This window comes from Porcisia hertigi, chromosome 34 (genome assembly GCF_017918235.1).
Source record: "Porcisia hertigi strain C119 chromosome 34, whole genome shotgun sequence".
In the NCBI taxonomy this organism is placed as follows: Eukaryota; Euglenozoa; class Kinetoplastea; order Trypanosomatida; family Trypanosomatidae; genus Porcisia; species Porcisia hertigi.
Window position 1 is genome coordinate 1,409,125 of NC_090593.1, and position 12,966 is coordinate 1,422,090.

A 12,966-nucleotide genomic window follows, 5' to 3' on the forward strand; every position below is an offset into this window, starting at 1 on the left:
AGCTCCTCCCGTTGGATTCGAACCAACGACCTGTAGGTTAACAGCCTAACGCGCTGCCGACTGCGCCAGGGAGGATTCGAGAACTCCCCGATGAGCAAAGTAGTGCTAAACCTTTTTGCCATCTCTCGACAGCCGCGTCACTACGCGCGCCAGTGTGGCTGAGAGGGAAAAGGTCTCCTTCCGGCCGGAATCGAACCAGCGACCCTGTGATACCTGCGATCTCTACAGTCACATGCTCTACCAATTGAGCTACAGAAGGGCATTGCACTGTTAGATCGAAATAGCACCCTCAGTAGAAAACTGACTCTCGTGGAAAGAAAAACGAAGGCCACTGCGAGAATCGAACTCGCGACCCCCACTTTACGAGAGTGGTGCACTGCCACTGTGCTAAGCGGCCACGAACTGGGAATTCGAATACAGCCTGATATCAACAACACAAAGCAATGTTGGCCTCGTGCCTGAAGAACGCGTTGTCGTGGCCGCTTGGTCTAGTGGTATGATTCCCGCTTCGGGTGCGGGAGGTCAGGGGTTCAATTCCCCTAGCGGCCCCTTTTCGCATCCTTTTTAAGGCACGTGTGTGTTTGTATGGTTGCGTGTCTCCCGCGGAAATGCAAGAGTCTTTCGAATCCTCCCTGGCGCAGTCGGCAGCGCGTTAGGCTGTTAACCTACAGGTCGTTGGTTCGAATCCAACGGGAGGAGCTTTTTTGTCTTTCACCCCTAACCAACCCGCCTAGACGGGGAAGGAGGCGTCCTCCTATCCCTGTGCGGCCAAATGCCCCCCCCCGCCTTTTTGGCCCACCCACGCATACACCCGCAGCACATCGCCGCCCCCACTCCCCTCATGGCGAGGCGGGGGGGGGGGCCTACCCTTGAGAGCTGACGAAAAAGAGGGGGGGAGTCGCCGCCCGCGCCCTATTTAACCGCGCGTGCATGGAAAACCCCTCACGCACACCAACAAACTACGGATGCTCATGGGGGGGGGGGACTTCCCTTTTCAAAGCGCAGCTATGAGAACGCACAGATGAATGTAGCAACTAGTTCCCTGCCCAACGTCCACTCTGCTCTTTTTTTTTCGGACTCTCCCGCCCAAGTCAATGAGTCCCACCCCAAACCCACACAACGCTTCTCCCACCCCCGCTAAAAAGAGCGGAAGGTGGTGTTAAACATAATTCTTCTACAGAATCTGGGCACCATCAGAGTCTCATCTTGTTTCCCACCCAGGTGCAGCGCCTTGCGTTCCTATAACCGTTATGTCACAAGAAGAGGAGCTACTGGATCTACTCTGGTGCGAAGCAACGCAACCCTCACGCAATGCAGCCACTCTGACGCACAACATCGGCGTGGCCTTCCGCTACTTTGAGACGGTATGGGAGGAAAAGGCAAAACGAATAATTGGCGCACTTGTCACCCTGAACGCCGGTCCGATGCACACGACCATGTGGGCAGCCCTCTTTCAGCAGATGCGCACAACTGACAAGCCCGCCATCAAGGTGTACATCCTCAAACAGTTTGCCAATGTCTGCTGGACATTGCCCACAAGCCACGCCGAGACTGCGTTCCGTGCATTCGTTGTCGAGGTGCGTCCACTGCTTGCAGACGTTCAAGCCATTGTGAATCCCACTTTTCAAAAGTCATTTGCTACAACGGTTAGGTGTTTTAGTTCTTTTGCTGAGAAAAATCTCTCTGATGAACTCTTCGATGTCCTCTACGGGCACCTAAAGGAAGGGAAACGAACAGATAGTCTCCGTGCAGCAGCCGCCGTAATCACAGCCATGGCGAATGACAACCCAAAGAGCCCATCACCAGAGCAGATTCTCCGCCGCGCAAAGTACGACTTGGAGTGCTTGAGTTTTGCAATACTGCTTGACACCCTCGTATCGGCCGAGGCCATTCCAGGTCGCATTTTGAAGCCACAACGCATCGATTCATTCTGCGACCACCTGGAGGAAACAATGAGACACATTCTTGCGGCACCGCAGGCAAGCGAAAAGGTTATTCCGCCCTGTATCAGCACCTACCGTCGATTGAAGCAACTCTGTTCATCGTGGGAACCGGTCACTGCTGCGCCATTTACACTTTTCGTTTTGGACGCACTCGCTCAACCAAAGGTCAGCAAACTGCTCCTCTGTCCTTTTCTGCAATTTCTGCAAGTTACTTCATCTAGCTGGGTGCGGAACTCTGATATTTTGTGGAAACTTACAGGTAGCACTGACCCGTTTGTGCGCGCCGATGCCTACACAGCACTGGCTAGCACCGCACATGTTCTGGAGCCTCCAGACAGGCGGTTGGCGTTAGCGGATTTATTAGAAAGACTGCGCCTTTCCATCGATGAGGGATGCTCCTACACAAATGTCGCGATCCTCAAATTTCTGAAGATGCTTTTGCTGCATGGACATTTCCCGGCTTCTACAGAGGAACTCTACCTTTCCAAATTGCTATACGTCTGTCGTCGTCACGGAATGGGACTGCATCACGATGTCCCAGCGCTTCTCGAACTCCTCAACGTCTTTCACAGTGCGCGCGTTGCACCAGATGCACTGGTGGCCTTTACGCTTGAACTTTTTTTGGTATCGCCCGATCGGGCAGTTACCAAAAAAGCGTTCTGTGTGCTTGTTCATTTCTCCACAAAGATGTTTCTCGACAGCGGGGTGCAATCAAGCGGACACTTCACGAATGACCTAGACTACTTAGAAGGTGCTATACAGATGCAACAGGAGGCGCCTTTCGAAGATGACCTCCTTTCATTGTTTCGCCTTCATCGTCCAAGAGGACTTGCCGAGTGCATATACGCTCGACTTACCACATTTGCTGAAAGCGAGGCGAAAAGTCATGCGAGCTTCATTATCGTGTGTGACGCAGTGAAGGAGATGTGCACAGCGAGCATAACAGATCTCGGCGGGAACGACTTTTTCAAGCATACCATGCTTTGCCTTCTGTCGCAACTCCTCGTTTCCCACAATAACTTGTCGAGTGATGCGTACGTATCTCTCGTACAGGCGTGCGTAGCTTGTCTTCAAGGGAATGAACTCGAGATCCGCCAAGACCTTCACCTGTTGAGCAGTTTAGTACAGCATTCCTGGAGTGTAATGATAACTTGCACCACTGTCATGTTTTCTATCTTTGTTCCAGAATCTGTTTCACCAACATGTCGTTTTTTCTGCACCGATTCTCTCTCTTCACCTTGTTACCATCTCATTTTGGCGTGTCGAGATATTGCTCTCTCGAACGAGGTCTCTTTTTATGAAAGCGTTTTTCACGAGATTTTGGCGAGCAATACGAACTTACTATCCTCGTGTGCCTTACTACTGCGCGATACACCATTTTTTCTGGCGGAGCTTTTGGAATCAGTGAGTTCTTGGCTTGAATGCTGCATTGCTCTTGCTCCTTGTTCACCAAAAACTGTTTTTCAGCTTCTCACAGTTCTGCTCGAAGTCGGTAGCGCAGCTCTAACAACACAACATGAGGGAGGTGGAGACAAACAGTGTTTTCTTTCGTCGGTAGCACGTGAATGCAACGGGTTGCTGAAGCATGCAATCGAAATCGATTTGCTCTTGTGCTGCCAAGAAATCTGCAATTTTCTGCTTTTATTTGTTTTGCAAGATGCCGAGGAAGGTTTTTTTTTCTTTCAAGAACTCATTGCCAACAACTGGGCATTAATTGGTGACTTGTTTTTGTTTTGCGAGCGTATCGTCCTTCGTCTTCAAAGCGACAGCGATGCTGAGGCATTAGCTGCCATATTGAAGGTTCTATTGGCATTGTGCGATAGTGTCTACTCCCAGCACATGATACGCGTTATCCCACGGTGCTCGTTGAAAAAAATGCTTCAGCTCTTACATGAAATGCCCGATTTTGCACAAAAGCGGCAGTGTATTCATTACGTTTTCTACATCCTCGCAGCATCAGACGCCAACAAGAGTGTTGAAGAAAAGATGTGTAACCTTTTTTCTGCGAGTAGTTGCGATGGTGACTTTTTCGAGCGCGTTGAGCGTTTTGCAGAATTGTGGAATGCAAGTTGTGCACTAACACAGACCCACTTGAAAGAAATACTGACAAGTTCTCTCAATGTGGAGCAACTGGTGTGTGCGGCTGCGGTCGATGTGCAATGCATCCCCAAAGCCGTAGAGGCTGTTCTTCGGATCCCTGTTGAGCGCGAAGTACTTGATGTGCTGCTGCTCATTGTGACAGAAGCTAAGCAGGAGTCTCTATCCCCTCTTTTGTTTGATGTTCGAGATGCAGTGATGGGGGAGAACGATGACGTTCTCAAAGCAATTATTCGCGCCTATTCCTGGGGATGGTATGGGGGAAAGCAGACGAAGCAAATGCTACTGAGCGGAGCTTGGCGATCATTGGACACTCCGTTAAGTAGATATCTTAAAGGCATTTTCAGGTTCTGTCATGGAGAAAACATCAAGCAGGACGTATTCCGAAAAAAATTGGTGTCTTCATTGGATGATTATGCATGCTCATTTTCATATCAGGAGTCGTTTTCGGAACAGGAATCTACAGAAGTATTTCCCCCCGAGGTGGGAGGAAAATTTTCTTCATGGTGTGTAGAAGGGGTGCTGCACCGATGGAGGGTATCGCCGCTGCATCCTCTTTGCTTGCTTTGCGACAAGGACACTTGTACTGCGACCGTATTTGGCACGAGGAACATTCATCTTTTAGCGACTTTGTTTTCAAGCGGTGTGGACTGTGAAATGTCTTCCTGGGATCCTTCTTTATTACTGCAGTTCCTCAAGCTCTTTGTAAGAGCTGCTGCAGACACCCCGGCGGAGTCTGAACTGAGGGAGTGGCTGCAACTCAGCTCTTGGCTCCTTTTTTGTCAGGTTCGTTTTTTAGCTGCGTCAGAAGCACTTGACCTCGGAAATGAAGAGGAACCAGATAGACTCTCCCTATCCGAGGAAGTAACCACTGTGTTTGTGCAGCTGTCTAATTTGTTTTTCTGCTCCACTATAAAAACCCCCGACGATGCTGCAGTCTGCGTGGTCCGTTATGCAGTGCACAACTCTGGCATCTTCACAACGGGAGGTATTAGTGAACGTGTGTTTTGGCTGGTGGTACAGCACTGCATTTGCGAAGTGTGGGATGTAATCACAACGGAGGTGGTGACGTCGCTGCAAGAACCAGCCATTGTTGCCTTTTTGTGCCGTGCTCATGTAAAAGTAGGGTTCCCGTTTTTTCTTCAGAGGGAGCTACATGCTGTTTTCACGCCCCAGCTACTGTCATACGGCAAAACAGACTCCGAGCTGGATGAGGACAATCTCCGGTTCATTCTTTGGCTTGTTGGGACTATCTCGTGCAGCGGTGGGGACTCTTTTGTGAATCATGGAGCTTCTTTCTTGTTGCGTGCGCCTAAGTTGACAGACGCTGCTGATACTGGGGCAATGCCATCCGATAGGTGGGCGCGCAAACGCATGCTTGGCGCAGAGAGCAACTTCAACCGAAACGACGCACGCTCCCTCTCTGCTGCCATCCGCCACGTTACAACGGGGCTGGCACAGAGGGTGCTTTCGGATACCACTGGTGCTATGCCGAGCAGTGTACTGGATGCCGTTGGAGTATTGGGCAGGCTTGTACATTCCGGGTCAGTGGACGCGGACTGCCGCGCGTCGCTGAAGTCAAATGCCTTTAGTCTAGACGAGGTTTACCGCATTGCGCACGATTTCGCGGAGATGTTTCCCCTGCTTGATGCGAATGCATCCCTGGATCCTCCGGCACACTGTCTTCAACATATGCTGGGGCCGCTACCAAATGAGAGGCGTGTTCAGACTATCTCGGACGCGCTGTGTCTGAACAGCGTCGTCTCACTGTTGAGCAAGCTGTTGCAGGGGTGGCTTCAAGAGAGTCCAAGTGGTTCGCAGCCGCCAGCTCAACTGTCATGTACGCTCGCTTTGTACATCCCGTATCTTTTGCGTTGTGACCTACCATCTTACATCTGCGCTCTGCAGTGCCTTCGTCACCTGTCCATCTGTGGCGCGACCCCTGAGACGGAGGCTGTATACAACATCGCCTTGCCGAGACTCGTGGAGGATTTAGTGGATGCGCAGTGGGGTGCTGGCATAGCGGGCTGCTGGTATGAGGTGCTTATCGACTTCTTAGGCCGTGTCCCAGGTGTTCTGCAAGAAGGTGGTGGGCAACTCTATTGGCGTATTTGGGAAGGGCTCTGGCGCCGCGCCAGTTCTATGGAGCTCAACTCTAGCGAACACTTCACCAACCGCGCCCAGCAGTCCGTTCAGTCCCTCTTCAAGAAGCTGGTCCTCAAATCTACGCAGTGGGAACTCTGCCGCTTGGTGGTGCTTGATAGCGGTCTGCAGCAACCACAGGTGGCGCTGGCGCCTGCCGCAGCATGCGAGTTTTTTACTGATTCTAATACCAGGGTGTTTTTTTGGATGGCGCGTGAGCTTCAAGAGCGGACGTGGCGCTCACAGCTTTTGCAGACACAGTCGGCCTTCGTGCACCACAGCGCCGCGGACCTCGACGCGGATAGCTCTCGCTCTCTCTTCTTCGACTTTGAACAGGCAGGTGTACCACTTCTCGAATCGCCTGACAAGTGGGATGAGTTTTTGGCAGGGGAAAACGCTGCTTTTGTTGTCTCGGAGCGGGTGCACAAATCCCTCTTCCACACTACAGACGCTGTACTTGTTTTTCTTAACCGCTTCAATTTTTCCAGCATAATACAGCGCCGCTCCGTTTTATATGAGTTGTGGAATATTATGCTGAGGTACTCAAAAGCGTGCCATGAGGGTGAGATGGCTACCCTGCCATGGACTGAGGTGTATTTTGACGCTCTTTACGAGCGCACGTCTTGGTACGACGAGGGTCTATGGGTCGCGTGCGTATTAGCGGCCGTCACAGTCAGTAAAAATCAGCCCTGGTGGTCGCAGAGGGTGCTAGCGTCGCTAATTCCAGCCAGCTCAAGTGCCTGGAAACGCGAGCTCATGCTGTGCATAGGCAGGCGCGCCAAGATCGGCGGTGGGCAGCGTGAGGCACGGCAGTTTTTTGCGGACGCGTCTGGGCGGCTATCCGCACTGCGAAATCCTCCTCCGCCATGGAAGCGCGAACTGTTGACAGCGGTGTTGCTTTTATTTTCTTCTTGACACAGGCAGCAGCGGCCATACAGCAGCACAGAGAGAACCGCTTCTGAGGTGCTGTTTTGATGTGATTGTGAGTGCACATCTCGTTCACCTTTAATGTGTTTGAGAGCACCGATGGATGCTTTCTAACCCAGCGGTGGTAAAACCATGACTACCTCTGCACCGACAAACAGAAATGGCGGGAAAAAAGACGTGGTCGACGCGTCTGGGTGAACCCGCTGTTTGTTTTTTCCGTTTGAAAAAAAATGCTAACCGCTACTGGAAAGCGATCTCTCGTGTGTCTCCCTGGGCTTTTGAGGGATCCGTATATGCTGCCTTGTGGTTTGTAAGTGCTTTTGATCTGCTCCCTGTTTCAAATGCTACAGCAGGCTTTGCTGCATTCTTCTCGCTCTCTCCTCCCTTTCCCTCTCTGACCACTTCCCACCTGTGATCGTTTTGCCTTGTGTGAGTCTCTTGTACGCCCCCTCCCCTTTCCCAGCTGGGATGCCCTATTTCCTTGCGAGATAGTGTTTTCCATATCTGGGTGTCATCACTGCACGCACTGCACTGCATTGTGTTTTTTTTTTTCGTGGTCTTCCCCCTTTTTTTTTATTGCTCAACATATAACCATCCCCCGCGTGGTATTTACATTTGAAAGCTGATTCTCTCTTCTCGGCACACGCGCGCACCTATACAGACACCGACGAGGTCACACGCGTTTTGTGCTTAGGGTGGTGCCACCACAATGAGTACCAACCCTCAGCATCCACTCAGTACCAAAGTAGGTGAAGATGTTCAAATTGAATCTTCAGCGCGTTCACCGGAGACGGGCAAGACTCCTTTTGGGCTGATGTGGACACGCATCGGTATGGTGGCGCTTGTTGCGGTTGCTTCCTGGATCACAATTTCGTTCTGCTCGATGGTTTACTTTGACCTTGACGCGGCGTTTCATAATGCTCTGGAGTGCTCTGAGCGAGTACTCAAAATGAACGGGGAGGGTCACTGGCTACTCAACGGAACACTGCTCGGATCTACCCGGATTGGTCGTCTTGTGTTGTGGGATGCAGATCTCGATTTTGGGGTGTTGGTCTCGTCTCCGACTGGGTTTGATGCTGCTGCGTCTGCGCTGGATGAGCAGTGCTTTGGTTACCGCTCCATTGTGAGGAAGGGGTCTCAAAACCCCGAATTACGAATTTGGCGCAAGTGCACAAGTCGCATCTGTGCCGAGTTTTACGAAACGGCTCTGGTGAACGGCGTTGCCAAGACTGGTGAGGGTCGATCGAACGAGTCAGATCTTTTACCGTTGAAGCCGTGCACCGTTTCGGGTGTGGATGCCAAGTGTCCCAACAACGCACCATTTTACCTCTCACAGGCGTACGGGCCCGACTGGTTGACGATTCCCTTTATCAAATTGTTTTGAGTGAGTGTGCTGGCCGAACGTCTTCTCTCGTTGGCCTCGGGTGTCCTCTCTTTGCGTCCACGCGCTTCTCCTTATGCACTTGCGGGTAAGTGCCGGGCTTCTCACGATTTGCGTGTGTGGGTTACACGTTCATATGCGGGAAGAGCAAAGTGCTGCTTTTGAAGGGTACAGGCTGCGGTGCCTAGACGCAATTCGAATTTGATCCATGCCGTTTCAACTGGGAATCCCCAGCTGCGTTGTGTGTGAGCCGTGCAGAGGATTCGAAGAGTCGAGGACCGGCCTCCCAAAGGCCACGAACACACATTTTCTCTTCCCCCCCGTTCCTCTCACCTTGTCTCCTGTTGTGCCTCCGGCACGCCCTCTGGGCTGCATTTCTGCACGTCATGTAGCCCTGGGGTGGGCATGCATGCATGTGTGTGTGTGGTGTGTGTGTGTGTGAGAGGAGGGTGTAGATACGCTGGTGCTCTGTCTGTTCTCCTGTATTTAGCAGTGTATTTGGCAGCTTGGCGACATGCATGCTAACGCGCAAGACGCCGACTCACGATTGACCGGTGCGGTGCAACTCACGGGGTGCTCTTCATGGGCAAGTGAATGCTCCACGGAAAAAAATAAGAATATTCCACTGCTAGCGAGGTCCAAAGGCGAAAGATAAAATAGCGAAGTAGTCGAGAGTGCAGCTGTGCGTGTTCCACGTGGGATAATAGGTCGTTTGAAGAAAGGGACACCCTCTTCTTGTCCCCCTTTCTCCTTTCCACTTTCCCCTTTCATCCAAACTTTTGGAAAGGCCTTCCAGGCACCACCGCTGTCGTGCGCACGCGCAGTCTGGCGGCGTCTGTGTATACCAGTATCGAATGATTTTCTCCGTAACTTTTTTTTTCTTTCTTGAGTCCCCGCACTTCTTCACAGCTAGTGCCTGTTTCCCTAGGTCTTCAAACACTCACTGCCTCCACACATTTTTATAGGCCCAACCAGTGCGCGTTGTGCAGGAATGAGTGGCAGTGATATACACTCTGTTTGGATTGGAACGCCTCGACGCGGGGCGACGCAGGAGGACGTGTCAGATCCGTACACGTCCAGGGTCGGCGGCCAGGCCTTTTACTTTCGTGTTGGCGCCGGCGAGGCGGATCAGCAGTCTGCTAGTACGTTAAGCAAGTACTTCCAGTGCCCGCAGTGCAAGTCCACTGCTCAGGTTTCGCTCCTGTGCCAGGTGTACGCCCCTCTCGAGGTCTACGATCGAGTGCTATACGTTCTCACGTGTGCCTCCTGTACGAATAGACCGGGGCCAGTTGCCTCTTTCCAAGGAGGCCCACCGGTGCCCGCGCTGACCTTTGGCGCCAGCAAGAGCAGCAGCCCTGCAGCTGCCGCCGCTGCAAAGTCCCTCACCAGCTTCTGCTTTGCTTTGAGGAGTCAGAACTTTAGTCGTGAGTACTTCACCGAGGTGCAGAAACAGCTTCACGCAGAGGCTCAGAAGGCAGCTGAGGCAGAGAGTGAGAAGGAAGTGAAAAGTGCCCCGCTGTTTGGTGGCGGTGACGACGACTGGGGCGACGATGCGGGGGATTGGGGAACGGGGGGCGGGCCGGCGGAAGATCCAGGGCCGTCACCACCGGCCCCGCACGAGAAGGCCGGCGTGACAGACGACGGCGCAGTAGAGCATGTGCCGAAAGAGCAGCCCGCATTTCCGATAGCGTCACGTGGCATGATCGCACCATTAAAAGGCGTCGTGTACACGAGTGGTCTTCCGCTTGATCTGTATAAAGAGCCTCTACCCAACCGGAGGAGGGAGCTCTCGATTGAGGAGCAGCTGGCCGCCGTGGAGTCCATGTACGGCCGTCATGCAGAGCTGGGTACAGGTGATTTCGACGACGACGACCACGAGTCTCCAGCGGAGACTTGCGTGCGGGAGTACATGGAGAAGATGGAACAGACTCCATCCCAATGCGTGCGATGGTGCCCCGGCGGCGCACCACTTCGGACGTCCACAATGCCAATTGGTGTTCATGGAGGTTCACTGCCGCCACCGTGCCCTGCGTGTGGGGCTGCTCGCCAGTTTGAGATGCAGCTCACTGCCCCTGTTGTCTACTACCTCACCAAGGATATTGGTGAGGCCAAGAACACTGCGCTGCACTTCAGTAATGTTCTCGTGTACACTTGCAGCCGTAATTGCTACAGCGCAGGTTCTAACCCTCCTTACCTACCGGAGTACGTCGTCGTGGAGGATGAACTCTAGCAGCGCAAAGAAATGTTCACCCGAGCAGCGTTCGTGCCAAGTAAGTTGCGAGGAAGAAACTCATCCGTTAAAAAAAAAAAAGAAACATATATATATCGGTAATTTGCCGATAAAGGAAGCGCTTTTACGAACAGGTACAGCGTTTGTGTGGTGCGTATGCGTAGGCATGGCAGGTGTGCATTGCCCCCTCCCTCCTCCGTATTGAAAGTGGGGATAGACTACTGAACCGAAACCCGGTGGTGCGATGCTTAATGCCTTTGCCTTGCTAGTACGATGGGGTGCTTTGGTCGAACTTTTCTGACCTTCTTCACTTCTCTTTGTCAAGGGTGTTCGTTTTTGCTTTAACTGCATTGTGTTGCCCATTTCCTCCACCTCCACCTCCCCCCCCCCGGCTTTTCGTCTCTCAGTACTACTACTACTCTGTCGGCAAAGAGAACGCCGTGCAGTTGAGTAGCCCAAGTATATTTCTGCCCTACGCCCGCTTTCTTTCTCTGTGGGATCCTTGTTTCCATACCTAGACGCGCAGGCGCCCGACACTCTCCGCATACAAACTCGATGTGTGTGTATTCGGAGGCAACGCGAGCGGGTGCTTCTGACATGTCACTCGAGGACTTTATTCTCTGCGACGATGTCTTGGGCGTAAGAGCTTTCTTGCATGCGGCCCCCGAGAACGCCGTCAACGCTGTGAACGGGGAGGGCTACACTCCGCTGTTCTTTGCGTGCATGAAGCGGTCCGTATCTCTGCAGGTGATTGATGAGCTGGTGAAGTTAGGCGCCGCGGTTGACGGCAGGGGCACCGATGACGAGACGCCTTTGTACATTGGCGCGTACAATCGCCGCTTAGACGTAGTGAAGTACCTCATCGACCGCAATGCAGACGTGAATGCGGTAAACGGACCTCATAAAGAAACTGCTTTGCACTTGGCGGCAAGGTGCGGCTTTGTAGATATTCTCTCCTGTTTGGTGGACGCCGGCGCAGCCGTGAATCAACGCAACGCGAGACGAGAAACCCCTCTGTATGAGGCTGCAAAGGCTGGATACCACGAAGCCGTGTACCTGTTGCGTCAGGCCAACGCAAACGCTTCGCTAGCAGACCAAGACGGCAAGTCACCGGCTTGCGTCGCCGCTGAAAGGGGGTACCAGTACGTTATCGTACTACTGATAGCTTCGCGCGCCGACTTGAAGGAGGTGAAGGCGATTGCTGATTCAGAATGGCGACGGTTTCCACGGCCGCTGATGTCGTCGGACCAGATGCTGGACAAGGCCGTGGCTGACCAGAATTTCAGGGAGGAGTTGCGTCGACGCTCTTCTGCAAATGTGCCAGCACCAATCACAGAGCCGATGGAGGTGGTCGAAATCAAAGTGCCGGAACCCAAAGTACGTACGCACAATCCCCTGACGGGAGAGTCGTACGGTCCTTGCCGGAGTCTGGAGGAAGTGGGTTATGATTCGCCTCCACCCATTCCGCAAGAGCTGCAGAATCGGCCACCGGCGAGGCTGGCGCGCATTGGGGGGACGTCTATGGTTGTTGGCACCGGCACGGAGGAGGGTGGCCGTGAACCAATTCGCGTCGATTCAATCAGCGGAGATGGTGTCCAGTACTATCCACCCCCAAAGAAATAGGCAATTCCACTTTCCTATCCGCTTCAGGATCAGCCGGCTGTGGTGCTCTTGAGAACTCATCTAAAATAGTTGTGACGGCTTTTTTTTTCTGCCCCTTACCAGCCCCTGTACGTGATGCCGCAGGCGGAGCCTCTTATGAGCGTTTATCCTCTTCGCACTACCAACTTACTTTCTAGCGGTGGAGGGTGTCTTGTTTCCATTGCAGTTGGCCCATACTTTGGCATTTTGTTGTTGTTGAGTTTCTAGAACCAAATCCGATGTATTGACGATGTTTTGAATCCCTGCGAAGCCGCCAAGCCAAAAGTGAACTAGGCGCTCTCGATATACGCGCTTGCTGCCCTTAGAGAGAGTGGTCTCCCATTCGCGCGCGTTTGAGCGCTTCCGACAAGAAAAGGGATGACAACAAGGGTAACTGGAGTCGGACCGAGTAGTACAGACTGCCAACTGGTGGACCTTTTGATTTGTTTGATGAGGGAACTGCATTTGCGAAGGTTTCGTTGATGAAACGGTAGGAGTGATCTTCTTTGTTCTGAGTCCACCCAACGCTGTCTCGCAAGGGGGAGCTGGGGGAGAGACTGGGGGGCGCCAACAGTATCAATTTTTTTTGGCTCATTCATTTCCAC

The 12,966-nt window shown here is 52.7% G+C and overlaps 4 protein-coding genes across 4 annotated transcripts; all 4 read left to right on the forward strand.

Moving 5' to 3' along the window:
• Positions 1–1,250: 1,250 nt before the first annotated feature.
• JKF63_01917 (uncharacterized protein) lies at positions 1,251–7,097 on the forward strand (the record flags this gene model as incomplete). The annotated part of the gene is made up of 1 exon (XM_067897961.1): positions 1,251–7,097. The coding sequence occupies one exon, from the start codon at positions 1,251–1,253 to the stop codon at positions 7,095–7,097; it is 5,847 nt and encodes a 1,948-aa protein (XP_067754118.1).
• Positions 7,098–7,818: 721 nt separating this feature from the next.
• On the forward strand, positions 7,819–8,493 carry JKF63_01918 (uncharacterized protein; the record flags this gene model as incomplete). Its single annotated transcript, XM_067897962.1, has 1 exon — positions 7,819–8,493. The coding sequence occupies one exon, from the start codon at positions 7,819–7,821 to the stop codon at positions 8,491–8,493; it is 675 nt and encodes a 224-aa protein (XP_067754119.1).
• Positions 8,494–9,481: 988 nt separating this feature from the next.
• Positions 9,482–10,720, forward strand: JKF63_01919 (uncharacterized protein; the record flags this gene model as incomplete). The annotated part of the gene is made up of 1 exon (XM_067897963.1): positions 9,482–10,720. The coding sequence occupies one exon, from the start codon at positions 9,482–9,484 to the stop codon at positions 10,718–10,720; it is 1,239 nt and encodes a 412-aa protein (XP_067754120.1).
• A 597-nt stretch (positions 10,721–11,317) lies between these two features.
• JKF63_01920 (uncharacterized protein) lies at positions 11,318–12,343 on the forward strand (the record flags this gene model as incomplete). The annotated part of the gene is made up of 1 exon (XM_067897964.1): positions 11,318–12,343. One exon carries the CDS (start codon positions 11,318–11,320, stop codon positions 12,341–12,343), a length of 1,026 nt encoding a protein of 341 aa, XP_067754121.1.
• Between the last annotated feature and the right edge of the window lie 623 nt (positions 12,344–12,966).